Source organism: Trichoplax adhaerens, genomic scaffold (genome assembly GCF_000150275.1).
Source record: "Trichoplax adhaerens TRIADscaffold_3 genomic scaffold, whole genome shotgun sequence".
NCBI lineage: Eukaryota > Metazoa > Placozoa > Uniplacotomia > Trichoplacea > Trichoplacidae > Trichoplax > Trichoplax adhaerens.
In genome coordinates, this window is record NW_002060945.1 from 3683955 (window position 1) to 3704768 (window position 20814).

The following is a 20814-nucleotide window of genomic DNA, read 5'->3' on the forward strand; positions in this document are numbered from 1 at the left end:
TACAGAAGTACATTTGTTGGTCGTTTGACTGTACTGTGTGCCGATCAACTTTCCAATTTGTAGCACAAGAGAACGATAGTTTCACATCTCTCTCTCTCTTCCTTTTAAGTTGTGCTCTGCATTTTTACTACTCATTTGGATGGCAACATAACTATCTGTATATGTTATTTATATTTATATACAGTATATATACAATATATTGTATCATCGCATATAACATAACGTATAAAGTCATGACCAATTTAAGCCAATCAAGAGTGTTTTTTCGTGAACCCTGTTAAGTGACCCAGTGACCCCGCAGCCGAAATGAGACTGTACAGTGTAGACTGTATACTAGTGTTCTGTACCAGTTCCGTAGAGTACTACAGTATATTTTACAGTATGTTTACTGTAGTGCCATTGTGTACATACTGTGGAGTGACGGAGGCGTAGAGAGTGAAGAGTATATAGCGTGTCACGTCCGAGCAGTTTTACTGACTCAAGGCTAAAGCCTCGCAGTAGCAAAGTGGTAGGTTGAGAATCCCAACAAGCTCTTGGAAAAGTCTGTCCAATTTCGATCAGCTGCTCACCTAACTGTAAAATCGAAAAAGATGTCCAACAACGATACAACGCCTGTGCGCTCACAGCACCGCTTCGAAGAAGCAAGACTGCGTAACTTCATGATGCAACATGTAGATGATTTTCCTCAGCAATCGAACGACTTTACTGTGCGACAATACAGGTTGTCCTCCTATACAATGTTTATTTTCCAGTAATGGACATGCAATAACATAGATAGAATACGGACACAAACGTATCCATAAAGAACCAATTATAATAATATTGCATTTTTGATGCATGCATAAAACGACAGAAAAAGTATCCCATACTATTTATAAGGTTTATATTTATAGAGATATACGGTACAGTGTTTAGTCACTTCAGTGCACGCCTACTGGATGCCTGCATACAGTACGTTGATCTTTATAAATTACGTGAGGGAGGGTATGCAGCATGTTATGTCTATTTAACCAGTATTTTTGAACCACTCTTGAATCCTAAACTTAGAATTTTGAATTCTGTGCTATTGCAATGTAGCATTAACGCAGTGAATTGATTTGTTAATGTACTGTATTATACGTATAGATTATGCTCAACACTGCCTTTTATGACAGATATACTATACCATGTATTGGTCGAACATAAGCGTCATATACGGAGTATTTTCAAGACCAATAGCGTGATTGACTATGATCAGTGATATGTAGTTACTAGGTAGTCCATGATACTTTGGATTAATTAAACTAGCTTTGTTCGGCACGCTTCGCCGTGCTGATGAAGTACATGTATGTGAGGGTAAATATTTTGAAGATATCTCTAAGCTCAGTAAGCAGTGTCTGTAGTGCTGATTCTAATTGTCTGATGCCAACGTTTTTCTTAAACCTATAGCTGGATATAATCATCTTTAAAAATGATACACTACCAGCAGTGAATAGTCCTTTACTGCCACATCGTACTTAGAATCTGTGACGCTGCTACATTTACAGTATATTATAAACCTCAGTACGAATATATAGTAATTTATAAGAGTATAGCTTTGCTAAGTGAGATTTGGTTTGTGAGATGCAACCGAGATTAATTATACATTATTGAAATACAATTAATGCAACGCCATATTTACTGTTACTGTAGTGACTACAGCAGTTGAATCCGTAACATATACAATACACCTGTTTTGGTTGGGCTGCAACTACAGTATATTCTAATACTCTGTACTAGATACAGCACCACATACTGCACGTATCCTCCCTCCCAGGTGGCAAGGAAGATGGTAGTCAATGCGTTAATTAATGATTAATTCTTCATCTTCTAAATAGTAAACTAAGTTACCTTGCATGGTTATTGAGATTAATCAATAAAGGTTGAACTAGTTAGTATACATGAATAGAGCAATTAATACTCCAATAGTTAACCTTTGTATTCTGATATATGTATTGCCCATTGGATATTTGATACAGTTCTGGCCAGTCAAATCCTACATTTTACATCGCTGCTGGAGGAAAAGAGTTTGTTATGCGAAAAAAACCTCCTGGAAAATTATTGCCAAAAGCTCACATGGTATGGAAGGAATCATTTATTCTACATTTACGCCTCTTAGAGATTTTAGCTACGTTATATGTATTCTCTCGCATGAATTGAATTGAATTGAAGCAGATATCAAGAGTTCCATGTAACGCTATAATAAACATATCTCAGTATACAATAATCAACAAAAGTAAACAAGTTTTAGAAATATTAACAATTGAGATATTAAATATGCATGTAATACACTATGAATGTACGTATATACCTCCTTATTGGATTATATCATTGAATAGTAGTGTAGATAATATCTTGACCGTTATTAAAAGTCTTTATTCTGGCACTGTAATGAATTAACAATAATACAGTTGTGATTCAACATAATTTTTTATGTTGATAGGTAAACCGTGAATATCGTATTCTGTCAGCACTATATTCAATTGGATATCCTGTCCCGAAGCCGTTCGCATATTGCCAGGATCCTTCTGTGATTGGGACTGAATTTTATATTATGCAGCATGTCAGGGTAAGACACTTTTATGTTATCACGATTAATTAACTACTTCCTGTAGCAGATATCTTGCATACAGTAATTGATACTCATAGAATCAACTACTGTTATACTTCCAATCGTAAATTTAGGGACGAATATTTCGTGACCCGGAATTACCTGGAATGACCCCAGGTCAACGTCAAGCCATCTATGCTGCTATGATGGGTGCACTCGCTAAATTGCATAGTATTGATTGGAGTAAGATTGGCTTGGGAGACTTCGGGCCAACAACGAATTACTCCAAGCGTCAGGTGAGCAATAATGCGTAACTCCTGTACGTTACAGCCTATCATAACGTGCGTGAATTAAACGATAACGCTTTCACTTTTATTAATGAATAGAATTTAGCAAGCTAAGGAAAATAAATTTTATCTTTTATTCTAAGGTATCTACCTGGAATAAGCAATATATCGCATCAAAGACGAGTGAGGTATCGGAGATGGATTATTTATTCAAATGGTTAAGCAATAATATCCCTGAAAATGAAGGAAAAACTAGTAAGCCATTATGAAATTATTACAGTGATACTGGACTGATATAAAACGTTATTTCGTATATTCTTTTTCTAACAAATTTCTAGCTGCTATTAATTTATATTTTATTAATTATAGCAATCGTACATGGTGATTTTCGGGTGGATAATATGATTTTTCATCCTACTGAGGTATTACTCGTCTATTGTACCAACACTAATTCCATGTTATATACGACTAATGTGATACTGGGTGTTTTATGTAGTGACTGTGACAATAGCCACTCCATATCCAGATGCGGTAACTAACAAATTTGTGTTAAATCTCTATTTATAGCCTCGCGTTATTGCTGTTCTTGACTGGGAATTGTCTACTCTTGGTAATCCTCTAAGTGATGTAGCGTATTGCTGTACTCCCTATCACATGATCGTTGAAGAATTGAAAGGATTGACTCCTTCTTTTGGTAGACTTCTATATTACCATGCGATTTCTTATATAAACGCGAGACTAATTTTTTGTTTGAATTATTTTATAGCTTTCAGCAAAATACCAGGAATTCCAACAGAGAAGGAACTCACTGATACCTATTGCTATTATCGTGGTTTAAAACCGCCTCTGCCAAATTGGAACTTCTACTGTGCACTGTCCATATTCCGTATGGTCGGAATTACTCAGGTGATTTCAATTTTAATTTATGGCAAACTACATATATAACTAGCTTTAAATGGGTTCTTACGAGTTTGTTGTTAATTTAAGGATATAATTTGTTGCAAGCAATTTTATTACTATTACTATTACTATAATCATAATTATAATTGCTGTCAGGGAGTTTACGCAAGATCCATTCAAGGTAATGCTAGCTCTGAAACTGCCCAAACGTATGGTAGAATTGTACCTCTTGCAGCTAAGGCTGGAGTAATTGCTGCGCTTTCAAAATCAAGGTAATTACTATTTCCAGCTTTAAATATATCCTCCTTGCTACAACAGACTATGTAATAATTTTATCTATCGCACTGAAATATTATAACTTGTTACTGTTTAGCGAATTTACAGCTTTCGATGATAATAATGGTTCCTTTGGAATACTGAAGCTATCGTCTAGAACGCGAGAATTACAAAAGCAAATGAAAGAATTTATGAAGAAATATGTTTTCCCAGCCGAGCAAGTATGTCACAAATAAACATCTTCCTGATTTAGCGACTTCTTTTGAATCATTTCATCTAAGATCTGTCATCAATATCTCCTGTTTAGGTAATCCATGAACACTTGCAAAATGCCTCAAATCGATGGACAGTCCTTCCTATGGTTGAAGAACTCAAGGTAACCTTAACTTTACTTTGTGTAATAGTGATTGCCACGACTAAGTATAAAATCTTCTATTAATAGACGAAAGCAAAGCAGGAAGGCCTTTGGAATTTGTTTTTGCCTGGAGCATCAGGACTGTCACAAGTGGAATATGCTACATTAGCAGAAATAACGGGTTGGTCAGATTTCGCTCCTGAAATTTTCAATTGCAACGCTCCAGGTATAGAGTTAGCTCAAGCCCATTCATAATGTGATATTTCCAAAATTTTTAGTAAATATACTAAGATTTGATATAATTTAAATTTCTTGAAAGATACTGGAAATATGGAAGTTTTGCATTTATACGGCTCGGATGAACAAAAACGAGAATGGCTAGAGCCTTTACTTGAAGGAAAAATTAGATCTTGTTACTGTATGACCGGTTGGTATCTGTTCAAATTCGTGATATTCTTGCTTAGATCTGGGATTCAGCACAAATTTAATGCTACATTTTAATAGAACCCTATGTCGCATCATCTGATGCTACTAATATGGCGCTGACAATAACTCGTGACGGCGATTACTATATCGTTAATGGTCGCAAGTGGTGGAGCAGTGGTAAGTTTATTTCGTTAAAGTATTACAGTTTATGCACATGTTAAATATTTAATAATGGATAACTGATAGATTATTCACTTGACACTACATCAGTAGCAAAAAAGAAAACGAATTTAATCGCGTAAAATGATTGCTATGATTTATAATCTTGTAGGTGCTGGAGATCCTAGATGTAAGATTGCTATAGTAATGGGCCGTACAGGTGGAAAAGAAGTTCAAAAGTATGCGTTCTCTTTTAAAATTTTAAACGATGTTATATCAGCATACATTAGCTTCTAACTGATATAATCATTATAGAACGTATCGGATAAATCTGGGCATACGTACTATAGTAAGAGTAGAAAGTTTCGTTTAAATCTCTAAAATTAAGATACGGTAATTTAGGCACAGAAGTCATTCTATGATATTGGTTCCTATGCAAACTCCTGGAGTCAAGAAATTAAGGGCTCTTACAGTTTTTGGCTATGATGGTAAGATCTTTACTTAATCGTCAAAATCTAAAAATCTGTAGTCTGCGAAATATAATTCGCATTCTTACTTGATTATATATCTACAACAACTTTTTAGATGCCCCTCATGGTCATCTAGAAATTGAATTTGACAACGTTCGCGTTCCGGCGTCGAATATTATATTGGGCGAAGGTCGTGGCTTTGAAATTTCCCAAGGGCGTTTAGGTCCCGGTAGAATTCACCACTGCATGCGTCTCATAGGCAGAGCGGAACGTGCTTTGTCATTAATGTGTGACCGTGTTCAGAATCGTGTAGCTTTTAACAAGAAATTAGCGGAAATGGTATTTTTATTACCCTATTGAAAGGTTTTAATGAAAATATTGTACTGATAATGCCCTAATTGATACAGAATACCATTCAACATCACATCGCACGGTCCAGGCAAGAAATTGAACAAGCGAGACTGTTAACACTTAAGGCTGCTCGCCTGATTGACCTCAAAGGAACTAAAGCTGCACGCAAAGAAGTACTGCATTATTGAGTTATAAATTTATTATTATAAAATTATTTATATATCAGATCGGCTTGCATTATGACAAAATCAGATTGTAATCCATTGAATAATCTCTTTTTTAGATTGCTATGATTAAAGTTGTCGCTCCCAACATGTGTAGTGAAGTAGTTGATCGAGCAATCCAAGCATTTGGTGGTGCCGGGGTATGTCAAGATACTATCCTACCATACTACTATGTAGCCGGTCGTACGCTTCGAATCGCTGATGGTCCTGATGAGGTTCACCTCACTTCAGTTGCAAAATTAGAATTACGAGAGCAAACAAAAGCAAAATTATAAACGCCTTATGCAGCATCCCTTTAACTGCGTAAGGATGATATAGCCATCAGTCAATGGTAGTGCAGATTTTTAAATATTCTAGATCTGATACAAATTTTTTGTAATGCCATGCATATTAAAACTAATTATAAGTTTTAAAATTAATTTAAAAATAATGAAAAGCAGCTGTAACGTAAGATTAGAATATTTTCGCTTAAATATTAACTATTTTAGGATTAAATGAATAAAAAGGTAACTTTGACCTTAGTCTGAAAATTTGATGATTGATGGTGAAAATTACAAATGAAGTATCACGCTTTAACTATATATACCCCCGTAGTTATACAGTATGCACGATTCTATCTAGAAGCGTCAACCGAATCTTCTCACTAAGATATTACTACGAGAATAGTTAGTTAAAATCTATATAAAAGTATACGACCAAGGCAGTAATCACGTCCACATTAAAGTATATATGCAATGATTGAAATTTATTAATTTTGATCAAATTGAATACAACTCAAAAATTAAGTAGTTTCCTAATTTTCATAAGGAAAATCCACAATAATAAAAGTATTTACAGTCGATGAAATTTTACATGTCAACGCCATAGCACCGTACATTGTCCAGTACGATTGGATTGTGGAATAGAATATACACTAAAGAAAGCTAACATAGTACTTATAGCATTAAAGTAAAGGCAACAGAATTAAGATTAATTCTCTAAGTAAGTAACATAGTCCGTCAACTTCTTTAATTGTTCATTGGTAATATTCTTAATTTGTGTATCATCGACTACAATAATAAGAAAAGAATGACGAATTGATTACTCGAAAGCTAATTTGTAAACACTGTTATCTTACTGTTAGTAGCAATAAATCCCATACCTATCTTCGTTGGCATTATCATTTGGGAATCTACATCTACCGTCCAGCTTCTTTCTGTTGCAGCTACGATTATAAGTAATCAGAATAAACGTGTAACTACTGTATGCAATCACCGGTGAATTTTAAATAAGTGTATATCTCTACGATAACTATTTTACTAGATAACATTCCACGAGAATTAAATTCACCTTGGATGGCATCTTCAACCGATAAACCAACAATAGCCGCTAAATCTTTCCAACTAATACTGTCATAAGCCCTACTCACCAGCTGAAAAGCCCTATTTCTACAGTTAGCTATATCAACAAACAAAGTCAGCGATCAGTTCAATAATCTATTTCATGAATTGCAGTAAAGATATATAACATAAAATATTGTACGGAAACAACTAATTTCGGAAGTTGTTTTCCTTGAATTTTGATACAAAATTGCATCACGAAAATACATAATAGCATATACAGTGCGTCATTGAAATTTATCGACATGAGATCACTTTTACTTGCACTAAAATGTTTAATGGTTGATGATGTTTGTAAAATTTATTATGATTAAATACCTTTCAATGCGATAATGATTGGCTTGATGGAATCCGACCACCCATAATCAAAGCTTGCATACATCTGAGGATAGTTCCTTTGCCACATACTTTTACCTATTTCCCATACAGCTCTTATTTCTTTACACTCCTAAAGAAAGACAAGACACTATGAAATCATTGCCATCCATCATGTACAAAAACAACACAACATAACGTAACACCACGAACTGCATGGAGTAAATATTTAATTTGAGTAATACTGTAGGTGCATAAACAGACGGTAGCTAATCGCAATTTGTAAACCTTTCAAGGTAGCAAAGACACACTTGTTTACGTATAGTATCATCGTATCATTAAATAGAACATCACCTTGAGGGTATCCTCGGGTATTCGCTTCCATAAAAACTTTGCACTAATTCTATAGTTGTATTTCATTTAGTTTAAGAAATTAATGAATAATACATTTATAGCTGGCTATATTTTAAGTTCACGACGACACATCAATGCAGATAAAAATTTCGCGAGTTAAAAATGTTTATCTACTATACGGAGCACAGCCAGAATCATAACATTCCAAATTTGATAGTAAATATGTTAATTATTGGTATCAAAATTCTTTTGCTTATTGATGGAGCTTCCTATAGGCTATAGGTATATGTATGTAATCGTAGATGTATAGTTTATTGCTGTTGCTTTTATTTCCTTCATGTATTACTGTAGTTTTCCTAGTGAATATTGTACAGAACTATTTCATGAAATACTCGATTGCTAGTAGCAAAGGTGCGATTTTTTTAGGCCAATGCATTTGTATGAGTGCAACTACTACTGTAGAATAAGTGCAGCCTGTAAGGATTATTTCGAATAGTCCATGCATGCTACGACATCACTGATTTAGTGCAGGTTATCATGTATTCCTGTAAAAGTAATATTAGTGTTGGTTAGCACGTATCTAATAGCCCTACATACGTACAAATCGTTCTGTAGAAGATATATGGCTAATAATTTGGCATAAATATCGGCATCTATAATTCCGTTTTCAGCCTGTAAAAATAGATTTAAATTCGTCATCATTAAAGTATATCTGAAAGGTATCATTGACAATCAATCCGTTTGAAATTAATATGCGTCTTTTTATACTATGTCGTAGTATAACAATAAATCAACTGTTCTACAATGTACTACGATATTACATAATACTCTTTAATATTTCAACAAACTATCGCTTTCTAGTCCTATACTCTGCATCTATGATTACTACGACATTATTAAAAGAAGGTTTCAAATGAACGTAAAAGCTGCACCTAGACATAATATCAAGGCAGTATGGCTAGATGTCAAGTACCTGAAGTTCCAGCTCTTCATATTCGAGTGCCATTTGATTAAAAGTATCCATCATCAATGGTCTATTTCACACAGCGATATTTTATCGAATAAGTAATTTTAAGCTGAATAACTTGTAGTCCAGCTTGCAATTCGTACACAGAAGTACAATATAGGCTTCTACTTGAATAAATTGAACAAGCAATTGCTTCCAATTGCCTCTCTGCAGGCGTAGGCTATCTTGCCTTTTCTTGATGCTGAATCCCTTTACGCTTGCTAGCGTTCTCTTTCAGACGGTTTGTATCGATATGCAGTATAGCGACTAGAGTATACTATACAAGTCTAGCATATTACTGTAGTCTAGGGGAGTATTCACCGAGAAGTAGTCTTGACGGCCTATAGTAAGTACTCCTTTGTGCGCTATGGTTCACGTATCGAGTGACGATACGGTCAGAGTTGGATACTAGGCTGCTTTATTGTGCACCTTACACGGTACAATGTACTGTGGGTACAGTCTGTTATACAGTATGAAAAGTACTGTGCACTGTACACCTTGGTCAATTTAATAGTGTCACTCTAGTCCGGTTTGTACGGTGGCCCATAACGGCCACTGATTCTGAGCAAGCGTAGGTTTGCTGTGTGGGTACGATTTTGTATCTACGGTTCCACAAACTTGCAGTTATATTGCGTTACAAGTGTGAACAGCGCACCTATATAAGCCGCCGCTTTTCAATACAATAAAGAATGAGTAAGAGTTAGTAGTTAGTTTTACAATAACTTCAAACTAACGTGTTCCATTTCTTGTCTCCATGCTAATTGAGAGTAGTACCAGCCTTCAATACAGTTGTTAGTTGTTGGTATGAACTGTAAATAGCAATACTGTACACAACAGTAACACAGTAGTGTACTAGCTAGAATTGTTGCATTTTACTTTGTTGTACTGTACTGTGTCGGTATGAGTCATCAAGAAACATCACTGTTGTCAAAATGCTTTCAAACATACTTACAGTTACTTGTATACTCTATTGGGTCGAATAATAAGAAGAAGAATAAATCAATTCTGCAAGTCCTATCCATACATGTTAAAACGTAGTATTTTCCATCAATTGAAAATGGCACTATGGAATGAATACAGTACATCATCCAAGAGTAGGGTAAAAGAAAAAACTTTTCTTGAAAATATTAATAGTACAGTCCAGTCCAGTATAAGCCAGTATAGGCCGTCATACTTACCGTGAAACCACCGGTGGGTGAGTCATCCATTGGTATGGAGGACTTGCTCCTAGGCTGAAACTGCACGTGGTACCATATTAAGCATGCTCACACTGGATTTCTTAATCCTGAATGCGATAGCGCATAGCAAGCCAGCGTCGTCCGATTGTAGCGTTCCATGACAGTCACTGTCGGTAGTAAGACTGTATTGAGATGAGTAATGTGTAAAAATAGTGGTATGACTTGACAAGTTGATTGAAGTACTACCGCTTCAACCAATCATCATGAAGCGTTAACAGTCACTTCACTTCCTTCAATGTCAGTGGTAGAGTACTTCACCTCGCCCATGCATTCAATAGCGGTGAGTGACGTTGACGCCTACCTTCAAGCCTATACTAAAGCCTCTATTTTTCACGAGACTTCAGACGTAACGATCGAACGTACAACACCAGTGACGCTCAACACGGGTGGTAAAATTGACAACCACTTCCAACACTGTAGTTGGTATAGAAACCCATTTGCAGCCATGTTTGCTATGTTGAGGAAGATTTAAAGAGGTGGAAAATCTTGTAGAATCCGATACCAATAACCAAGAAAAAGGCAAATTGTCGAATGTAATACTTGCTTATAGCGTAAGTGATGGGATAATTGAATTCAAATTGGTGAATAACGTATTCTGTTGATATTTTGTGGTAGTAGTAGGCTTGAATGTAGGTTCAATGTAGGGAAAGAAGCATGACAATAATAATGATTATTACGCTAACGAATGAGTAGCCTGTATCCAAGCAGTTAAATAAATAAATCAAATGGACTTAGCCTACAGCAGATTGTTGACTGTAATTATCGATACCTTCAATATTGAGTGTAAAGATATTACTAGCAACCTGGGATAGACTAAAGGAATTGATCAGACTTTTCAGAACGTACGAGTAGACGAGTAGTAATTGAAATGAGTTTACGCCTATTATTGATACTAGCATCCGCGACGATTCTAAACACTATATCGCTCGTTTTCTTTTTTACCAATCGCACTGCCTCATCTTGATACAAGTGTTGCCTGCAATCACTATAGAGGGATACTGTCAAGACTGTTTAGTTTTGAATAAACTTGGACTATACTGTACTGTAATGAACATCATTAACGGAGCAATCTATTATGACTTCAAGTCATTCAAATAAAATGGATATAAATCATTCTTTAATCCAACAACGATCAAAATTTCTTTCATGTTATTGCAATCGATCCAATCTTGACACCAATAAAGGGATTGCACTAGACTATACAAGTGGATATTCAAAATCTCTTTTATGTAAGTAATGAACTTTAAATTGTCATTAGGAGGACATCGTAATACATGCATTTCCTTGAACAACATTGCAATAAACAGTAGAAGTCGCTGTTGATAAACAGCAACACCGTAAATAGACTGAAAATGGACAGCAGTAGTACAGGTTAAAATTTAACCGTTAAATCGACGAATGCTGTAATATCTAGAAAGGGCTGGTGCCATCAACTGCAAAGTACTCATCCGTTCATGCTAAATTGCTGTATTATACGTACTATCTTGAATTTAGCAAAAGATCAATTTTCTTCCTTAATCGTGTTAATAACTATGTGATACTGTACATCGTTGCATGTTACTTTCCTATTACAACGTGATGATAGATCTAGATAAATCGATCATGATTGCAGTAACATCGTCATTTAATCCATCAACACTGGCATGCTTTCTATCCTTAATAAGGGCTGTAGTAATTGAACTGGAAAGAGTCCATCTAATTCATGTTAATTGGATGTTCTTATCAGACTTAAAATGAGCAAAAATTAAAATCATACGTCTTCACCATTGCCAATAACTCTTCCTTGAGATTAAACTACTCGAAGTAAAGCTCTTGACTACCCTCATTTTTTCACTATATACGAGTATTACATGCGGTCTTATACTATATACTGTATACTATAATTTACTAATGAAACAGATACAGACAAAAATTAATAATCAATTTCGATACTCTACGTCATATAGATCACTACTAAACACAAAACAAATCAACATAACTGTCATTCATAAAACAGACAGACTATATAATTTTACCCATACGAGAATATTAGATGGCAAGCTACGTTGCAGGAAGTGCTAGCACTGTTTGTTGTTATTTTTGCTATCACTATTGTACAAGTTTACTTCTGCAATCGACTTCTAAGAAATCCTGAATAAGCTAGATCAGAATAAAATTTGTTTGAGAACACCGCTATAAATCATTTTCAAGAATTTCTTAAACCTAGAGCCTGAAATATTCCATCTACTACTGATTAATTTCTAATCAAGTGAATATTTGAAACCAATTAAATTACATTTCTATAACTTAGTGTGTAGTACATCAGTATGACTAAAACATGGTGAAGGTAGTCGTGAGAAGAAAATATAAAAACTCTATTTTATCTGTTGTACATATAATTTATGCCTTTATGCTTCTGTGGTAAAACATAATTGCGTGCTTAGATACTGTTAATATATACTTACTTATACGTATTGTATACATAACTAACTAATTTTTCTAATGCAGAATTCAGACTTATATACGAAGCGTTGTCACCGAAAGTAAAGAAAATAATCATGCCGAGCGTACAACAACAGCAAAGTAATTATTCATTCAACGTACTAAGACTATGAAGTAGATAAATTATTTCAGCTAGTTAATGCTACACATATAGTTAGATAGTATACTTAGTAACAACAATAGAAATTTAAATTATGCAGTAGTAAGTTAGTTGGAGGATGAGTAATATTGGCTAGCCACTTCATGTCAGAATACTATAATTACTTCATCTTATGGGCTGTAAATTGTATTTCTATGCGTACTACTATCAATAACTGAGTATTAAACTATATTTATTTAGGTATTAATAAGCTGTTAACTATATTGGAGAAATTTCAAGCTAAAGCACCTGGAAGAACTGATGATATAAAACATCTAAAACAATTCTTTTCAAGTCCCGAATTTTTTGGATTAGCTAAGGTTTCATTATGCACATTATATATCACGTTAATTAATTCAACTACATGACTAGTTGATATTATGTTTAGTCAGTAAAACGAGTAGTAATGTTAGCCATTTTATACGTATCACTAACTTACAGATAAATTTATGTAATGAGTGATTATATTTGAAAAATAGAATTCTGTTTACTCCTACTCCTAGCTAAAATTTATTCTAATACGTTTTCATTGATTGCCATTCCGTAGATCAAGCAATCGTTATTAAAATATGATGATAAGTGTCTAAGACCGGTTAACCAGAATGCAAGCGATATATTTCACAAGGTTAGGGAAATAGATTTTATGCAGTTACAGCCTTAGTTACTCTATTCTACTCCTTCGCTATTATGTCAATAACTGTCGTAGGTCTAATTGCACATTACGAAATCTGTTAACTAGGTCAATGATCAACTGACTGCACAATCTAGCCCAATCATAGACGAACTCTTCAAAATCCTTAATGATCCGCACGTAGAGGTACTTACAATAGTTTTAATAAATTAAATGATTAACTTTCTTGTTGTAACCAACTTTTAATGTACTTAAGCCATTGCAGAAACCTGTTCAAAAATACCGCCATAAATTAAGTAACTTATGTTTGTGGACTTCTTTATAACGGTTCTCTAATAATTTTATTTTTAGAATATGCTTTCTGCTCATGATATGATTGCAGCTAAAGAATACTCTCCGGCGAGGGCACCGCCGGTCGTTGTAGATAATACTTCGCCTGGAAGTTCTATGAAGAATATTGAAGTCGCGAAAGGAGATGAACCGCTGGTAATTTATGCTCCATAGATGACATGGAAAAATTTTTATATTTGCTGAATGTGATACGTACAGTGCAGCAGAATGAACAGTTCTTTCATTTCTAAATTTTTAAGGGTGCAACAATTAAAGTCGATGAGAAGAATAGCTCCATCATTGTTGGTAGAGTGATTAGAGGCAGTATTGTGGACTCTTCTGGTAAACTGTTAATTTTATGACATAAGCCGTTGAGAATTTTCTTTTAATAATTAATTATTATGCAATGAACAATGAAACTTTCAGGTTTAGTAAAAGTAGGAGATGAATTACACGAAATTAATGGTCGGTGTGTTGATGGACTGACGCTAGATGAGGTCGCTGACATGGTCGGCAGTCTTCGTGGTAATGTGAAAATTAAATTATACCCAAGTAGTAACCCGAATCCCGAAAAAGTCGAGGTAAAACCGAATTATATTTTATCAAAAACTATAGTTTTTTTATGTAAATTCGTTTGAGACATGTATATCATTCACAACTGTCGTATAATCATTGCGTTTTCTTTATTATGGAAATTGTAGATACACTTAAAAGCCAACTTTTCATATGACTATAGAGATGATAAAGAAATGCCTTGTTCAGATCTTAGAATGAGCTTTCTTAAAGGCGATATTTTACGCATCTTCAGCAAGGACGATGATTGGTGGCAGGTAGATTTTAGACGCACGCACTTCTAAATATTAAATTTAAGTAAATTATATACTAGAGTATAATTCTAAGAACTCGTATTTGCTACATCTAACGTAAACTTGTCAATTATATTAATAAAATTTGATTTTTATAATATCTACTCTATTTACAAAGCTATAAAATTTTTGCAGGCTAGCAAAATCGGCCGCAATAACAATGCCAGCCCAGTAGGATTAATACCCGGAGAAGATTTGCAAAAACGGTATTCGATCTTAATTACATCCCACAAAATACTGTTAATTATTTCTTACTCTCGTTTATTCAATTTGTATCTAGGCGCAAAGTTAAAGAAATAACAATAGCAGGAAATGGTAAAGCAAATAAAAAGAATAAAAGGAATAAAAAGAAAAAAGATAATGTTAGAGTTTTTGAAGCAAATCAAGATCCAGGTATTGCTCTTTATTAATTTTCGGAAATGATAAACAATTATTGGACGTTATCGTTTATGCTTGTAATTGTCCTATAATGGTTGCTCATAACATAATTCAATCACTAATTTATTAGGCCAAAGCATAGATGATATCATTACTTACGAAGAAGTTAAATTGATAGCTCCAATAAGAGATGTATTAAGACCACTGGTTGTAGTAGGTCGGTAATTTTATCAAAAGTAGCTACTGCATCCTATATTTTTTGGCTTCATGTTATGTTAAATTATTTTACAATTGATAAATTAATATAGGACCACCTAAAGTTGGACGTAATGAATTGAAACGTGTTCTGATTGCCGTCGATCCTGCGCTTTTCTGTACTGCAATTCCACGTAAGGCTAAGCAGAATGATATATTCATATTTGTTAATTCTTAAATTCTGTTCGATCGTTGTATAAATTGTGCCCTTATTTGGCATTAATATTAACCTACTAACATTTATAGATACTACAAGACCTAAAGAACCTTCAGAAGTTGACGGAAAAGACTATTATTTTGTGGAAAGGAGGGTTATGGAAACGCAAGTTAGACGTAATAAATTTGTTGAATATGGTGAATTTAATGGCCATTTATATGGAGTAAGCATAGATTCAATAAAAAAGGAAGCTGCATCTGGAAGAGTTTGCATAGTTGACTTAAGAGGAGAGGTAACCATTGTATTTTTTTGGAAGTTTCAGCCTAAATACGGTACAGCATTTTACATTACTAAATCTGACAACTATAGTGATGGATTGATGATAATTGTCCTTATTAAACAATTGTTAGATTTATGATATCAATTTTGTATGTAAACAGAGTTAAGGATATCTTACTGCTTTTTAGTCTTTAAAAGCTGCAAGGATCCCTGAAATTAAACCATTTGTCGCCTACATCAAGCCGCCCCCGATTGAGAAACTTCGTGATACTCGCGCTACTGATAAATCAAAAGTCGATGCGAACACTCAAGTATTCACGGTAAAATCTGAATTAGTTATTATGCGAGTATAATGCAGATTACTTTAAGTCAGTACTAATAATGTCCATCAACTCACTCAATTGATTACTATACATTTCTGGCTTAATAGGAAGCAGACTTTAGGGAAATGTTAGAAATTGGTCAAGAATATGAAACACTGTATGGCCATATGTTCGATGTTGTCATAGTAAACGATAAATTGCAAGATGCCGTTAGCATGCTACAAGAAGCAGTTAACAATATGATAAATAGGCCACAATGGGTTCCAGCTAGCTGGGTTTCATCTTAATTGTTAACTTGTTTCTATCTTCTATTTACATCAAATTAGCGTTAACAGAACATTTTCAGCAGTGCTTAAATCTAGGGATATCATCATGTGTATGTGTACAAGTTTGTCAGATCGTTGGTAATTAAAAATAGCTGTAGAATTTGTTACCTCTTAAAATACAGCTTTCCAGTATAATGTACATTGATGTTAAAGTTACCCTTGTTAATTTTTGTAAACTAGCGATATGTACCAACCACTACCGTACTTCTCTAATGTACGGACGATATTTTAAACTATGGGTGTAAAGTATCCTACTGTAACCGAAAGACTGTCGTATCTCTCTATCATGCGATCCAATGATAGATGCCAATACGACAATAATTAAATTCAAAAATGGCGATCTAATGTTTAATATTAACAACATTAGTATATCTAGCGAACTATTAACCAAAAAATGGGTATATTAATTATGAGCTATTTTATTACCTCAGTAACAGATTACAATATTAGTTAGGATTCGATTTCTAAAATTTAATTTAATCTTTTTGAAAAAAATTCATATTCAATAAAATTTCGATATTTAGGAAATTTATTGTCATTACTTCGATAGGTACGATAGGTATACCCTATTAGCTGATAAATAATATAACCAAAGACTACGAAGTTTCCAATTTGAAGCTCTGTACTATAGTAGTCATTCAAATACATAAAGTAGATAAAAGGACAAATGCAGTACGCAGTTAGTGTTTATTAAATAGATTTTGTAAAATACATGTAAAGTTAGCTGACAACTGTCACCAAATTTTGCAAAATAGCGGGATTCTGAGATGGTAGCTTACTGCGGGGTAATCCATTAAGCTAGTCTAAAGGAAAAATTCGTTTTATAACAAAGCCCCTTTAACACTAGTTGACGCGCACTTTCAATAGCTATGTTATTCGGTATCGTGCATTATAGATAAAATGGCTTTGTGATTTCTTCATTCCTAAAATTCTCTGTAGAAAGATCCACAAATTAAAATAAAATAAACTACTTTATTATTTGGCATAAGGCATTGCTTGATAGCGATTTAAATTTCTCTCATTCAAGTTTCATCTTGCAGTTCATAAAACGAAAAGATATTACTTACTATTTCTATATACTCGTACAGTACCATAACAGCTATAAATAAATTTCCATTTATAATTTCAGGAACTTAATGAACTCTTTAATTATTATATTAAACCGTACCTTCAAGAAAGGATTACAACTTCGAATCAAGTGAATAATATAAATTTTTCAACACTGATAACACATTAATGAGGAATGTGTAGAAGATTGACTATTGGTCGAAGAGCTGAGGAACAAGGTTCGAGGCGATATAAACAAGACGCGGATCATGTTAAAGGGCTCCTATACTGTAGCTGTTACGATATACTATTTTGTATAGGGAAAATTGTGAGTCGATTGTAGTTAATATAGGGAAGTAGTATTACAACCTTATATCAAGAGATATAACCGCAGATAGAAAGTATAAATCTATAATACATCCTACCAGCATTAGAATTAAGGGAAATTAGCGTCATATCGTTTCATGCCATGTAACACATGAATTACAGAACACGTACAGTACACATAGTTGACAAAGTTTCACTTCAATCTATGTATAATTTGCCAATGTTAAACTATTTTAATAACTAAGCACGCTGAATAGAGATTTCTTTTCGAAAATTCGTTAAGTCAGTTCTTGACGGATAAACTACTTTAAGGCTACCTTCTTGATTTCCGACTCGAACTTGTTCCAATAAAATCGATTTTGGTTCGGATTCCAGAACCTTGTCCGAGTTTATAACTAATTCTGCGATATTTTCAATCAACGTATTCATAACTTTCTTACAAGCTGCTAGGCTCTTTGAGGAGGTAACTTCTAATAATATTTCTTTAGAGGCAGGAGAAATCTGAAAGAGATTTCAAAAGAAGTTTGCCAAATGAAGTAGTTGTATAAATTATTATATGAGAGACAATAACATGTATCAGGTAGTTAATTTGCGTAACTTATAAACAGACTTGATATTATTATTACATACATCAATACACGGCATAATCAATAATAAATAAACTTTCTAACATACAAATTCTTGAATTACATTATTTATGACAGGTTTACTTAATCAAACTTTTTAACAACTTAACAGCTTCTATGCAATTATATACTTCTTTACGATTACATTTATTGAAAGTTGGCCGGTATCGAAATTAGTTCTACAACTCGAGAGAGTAAATAGGTAAACTTAAAATAATGTATATAGGGACTTTTATACGTCTCACCTTGGTTTTTTCTGAATTGACTAGAGGTGGTAATGATATAACGTTACTTTTACAATCTATCAGGCAAGCAAGTATTTTACTCTCTTTTACCAGTGTTAGGTACCTATCAACAAGAGCAATTTATGTGAAAATATAGCTACAACAATAACATTACATTAAATGCATCTTTAAAGAAATTACAGTTTACAATGTATTAGACTCGCTCATTTTTTATGCTTTAAATTTGATACAGTCTTATAGTCTATTATACTAAAATACTATAATCTGATGAATTATCTATATATATATATACATATAACATATACATAAATGCAAATCGCATTTGTTAACTGTGGACAAACTTAATAATACGAGTATTATTAACAAGATTACAAATAGCAATCAGAATGATCAAGCTGTAGATATTTACTTTTGCAACCCAGAATTTTTATTCTTTCTCTTTGCTTGCCCTGTGACGTTACTATCCTTTACTAGCTGATCTATAAATTGTTTGGCTGTAACCGCACATTCTTTATCCAATGGTATGATGGAAATTTTTTCCGGTGCTTCAGCTTGGTATGATAAAGGAAATTCAACCTTGCTATAGTCATGAGTAGCTATAGTGGCCAGCATTCTCTTGTCACAGATAGTATCGTGTAGTTTGGTCTAAATTAGAAATTAGAAATTGACTATTTTAAGAATGGATAAAATTCTTGAGTTCTTCTCCTCAATTGTGCAATCTACACAATCATGGCGTAAAGTCGAGTAAATATCAGCAATTAATATAGCATTATCTAAGATTAATAATACCTGCAAGGCAATAAATTTCTTAAATACGTCCTCACGACTAAAATCCACTCCTTTCAATATACAGCAAACTATATATGGTCGAACGTCTAATACATTACCAGCGGAATATATTTTTATATCTGGTGTTGGTAGTATACGTACTTCCAACGCAATCAACTGATCTTCCGAATTTGCAGAAGTATCATTGTCAGCTTGGTCCGGCGATTTACCAGCTGTTAGAAATACAATCAGTTTTTGTTTTGAGATTTTTGTAGTATAACAATATTCCATTTATCCCTACATGCATGAGTGTAAGTATGTTTAAATTTAAACTAATAGCTAGCGAAAAAGTGCGATATCTTCTAACTTATCATACAATTTACCTCCCTTTTTACTGATTTGGCTATCAGCAGTTGCTTTCTTATTACAGTTACGAAGGTATTCAATCAGTAGCTTGCTATTGTTTTGCTTGGTTAATTTAATACACTTCCTATCCTTGATAGGATTATCCATTAAAGTTAACTCTTTCAATTTGCTACATAGCGCAATTTGATGAGGAACTAACTCTATTTTATTACCCGTAAAATCTAAGGTCTTTAATTGATTTAAGGACGCAATAGCATCGGTTACACCATGAATCGTATTATTAGCAGCTCTAAATTCACAAAGATTACTTGCATGATAGAATTGATTGGGCAACTGACTCAACTTATTATTGCTGACATTGATTCTAGTTAAAGCTGCTAATTGACCCATGGATGCTGGTAGATCCATTAATTGATTACAAACTAAATTAAGATCAGTAAGCTGCTCCAGTTGGCCAATTTCATGGGGTAATTTTTCCAAATTATTGTAGGATAAATCCAATAATTTCAACTTGGTAAATTGACCAATACTGCTTGGAATGGACGTCAACTTGTTATGATCCAAGATTAAATTTTTTAAATTGATCAAGTTGCCAATATCCTCAGGTAACTGTGACAAGCAAGTATGGCTAATTCTAAGGAAATTGAGATTGGTTAATTTGCAGATATTCGCATGTAGACCGCCGTGTTTTTCGATTCTTGCATTGATATTGCTACCATGGAGTACAAGTTCATAGCGACGTTCTTGAACAACAGTATCGATTTCCGGCCAATTTTGATCGTCCATTTTAGGTCTCTAGGCTGCAGCACAGTTCTATATGGCCAAGAAGAAACATTGCTACAACGGTATTAACGGCCACTCACTGAATCCTATCGTAGTTCTTAGTGGTTTCGTATAGGACAATCAGGCTCATTCCAACTATCGCCTGTTCTTATACTGTACTATATGCTAGTATGTAGCC

General features: G+C 33.9%; 4 protein-coding genes across 4 annotated transcripts; 2 read left to right on the forward strand and 2 right to left on the reverse strand.

Moving 5' to 3' along the window:
- Positions 1-590: 590 nt before the first annotated feature.
- On the forward strand, positions 591-6292 carry TRIADDRAFT_22230 (uncharacterized protein; the record flags this gene model as incomplete). Its single annotated transcript, XM_002110389.1, has 19 exons — positions 591-724; positions 1998-2097; positions 2462-2587; positions 2704-2865; positions 3000-3111; positions 3226-3278; positions 3424-3488; positions 3555-3762; positions 3913-4028; positions 4130-4253; positions 4340-4408; positions 4475-4613; positions 4707-4814; positions 4892-4990; positions 5145-5211; positions 5375-5460; positions 5558-5781; positions 5850-5966; positions 6077-6292. 19 exons carry the CDS (start codon positions 591-593, stop codon positions 6290-6292), a joined length of 2325 nt encoding a protein of 774 aa, XP_002110425.1.
- Positions 6293-6757: 465 nt separating this feature from the next.
- TRIADDRAFT_63749 (expressed hypothetical protein) lies at positions 6758-9071 on the reverse strand (the record flags this gene model as incomplete). Its single annotated transcript, XM_002110915.1, has 7 exons — positions 6758-7066; positions 7159-7221; positions 7347-7454; positions 7811-7844; positions 8066-8114; positions 8667-8737; positions 9039-9071. The coding sequence occupies 7 exons, from the start codon at positions 9069-9071 to the stop codon at positions 6987-6989; spliced, it is 438 nt and encodes a 145-aa protein (XP_002110951.1). The 3' UTR covers positions 6758-6986.
- Positions 9072-12846: 3775 nt separating this feature from the next.
- TRIADDRAFT_54413 (uncharacterized protein) lies at positions 12847-16435 on the forward strand (the record flags this gene model as incomplete). The annotated part of the gene is made up of 15 exons (XM_002110390.1): positions 12847-12871; positions 13131-13249; positions 13477-13554; positions 13669-13746; positions 13912-14046; positions 14151-14232; positions 14317-14471; positions 14592-14720; positions 14892-14962; positions 15037-15149; positions 15265-15351; positions 15443-15523; positions 15636-15838; positions 16014-16145; positions 16256-16435. 15 exons carry the CDS (start codon positions 12847-12849, stop codon positions 16433-16435), a joined length of 1668 nt encoding a protein of 555 aa, XP_002110426.1.
- A 1653-nt stretch (positions 16436-18088) lies between these two features.
- Positions 18089-20639, reverse strand: TRIADDRAFT_54414 (uncharacterized protein; the record flags this gene model as incomplete). The annotated part of the gene is made up of 5 exons (XM_002110916.1): positions 18089-18349; positions 18720-18822; positions 19129-19364; positions 19509-19720; positions 19871-20639. The coding sequence occupies 5 exons, from the start codon at positions 20637-20639 to the stop codon at positions 18089-18091; spliced, it is 1581 nt and encodes a 526-aa protein (XP_002110952.1).
- Between the last annotated feature and the right edge of the window lie 175 nt (positions 20640-20814).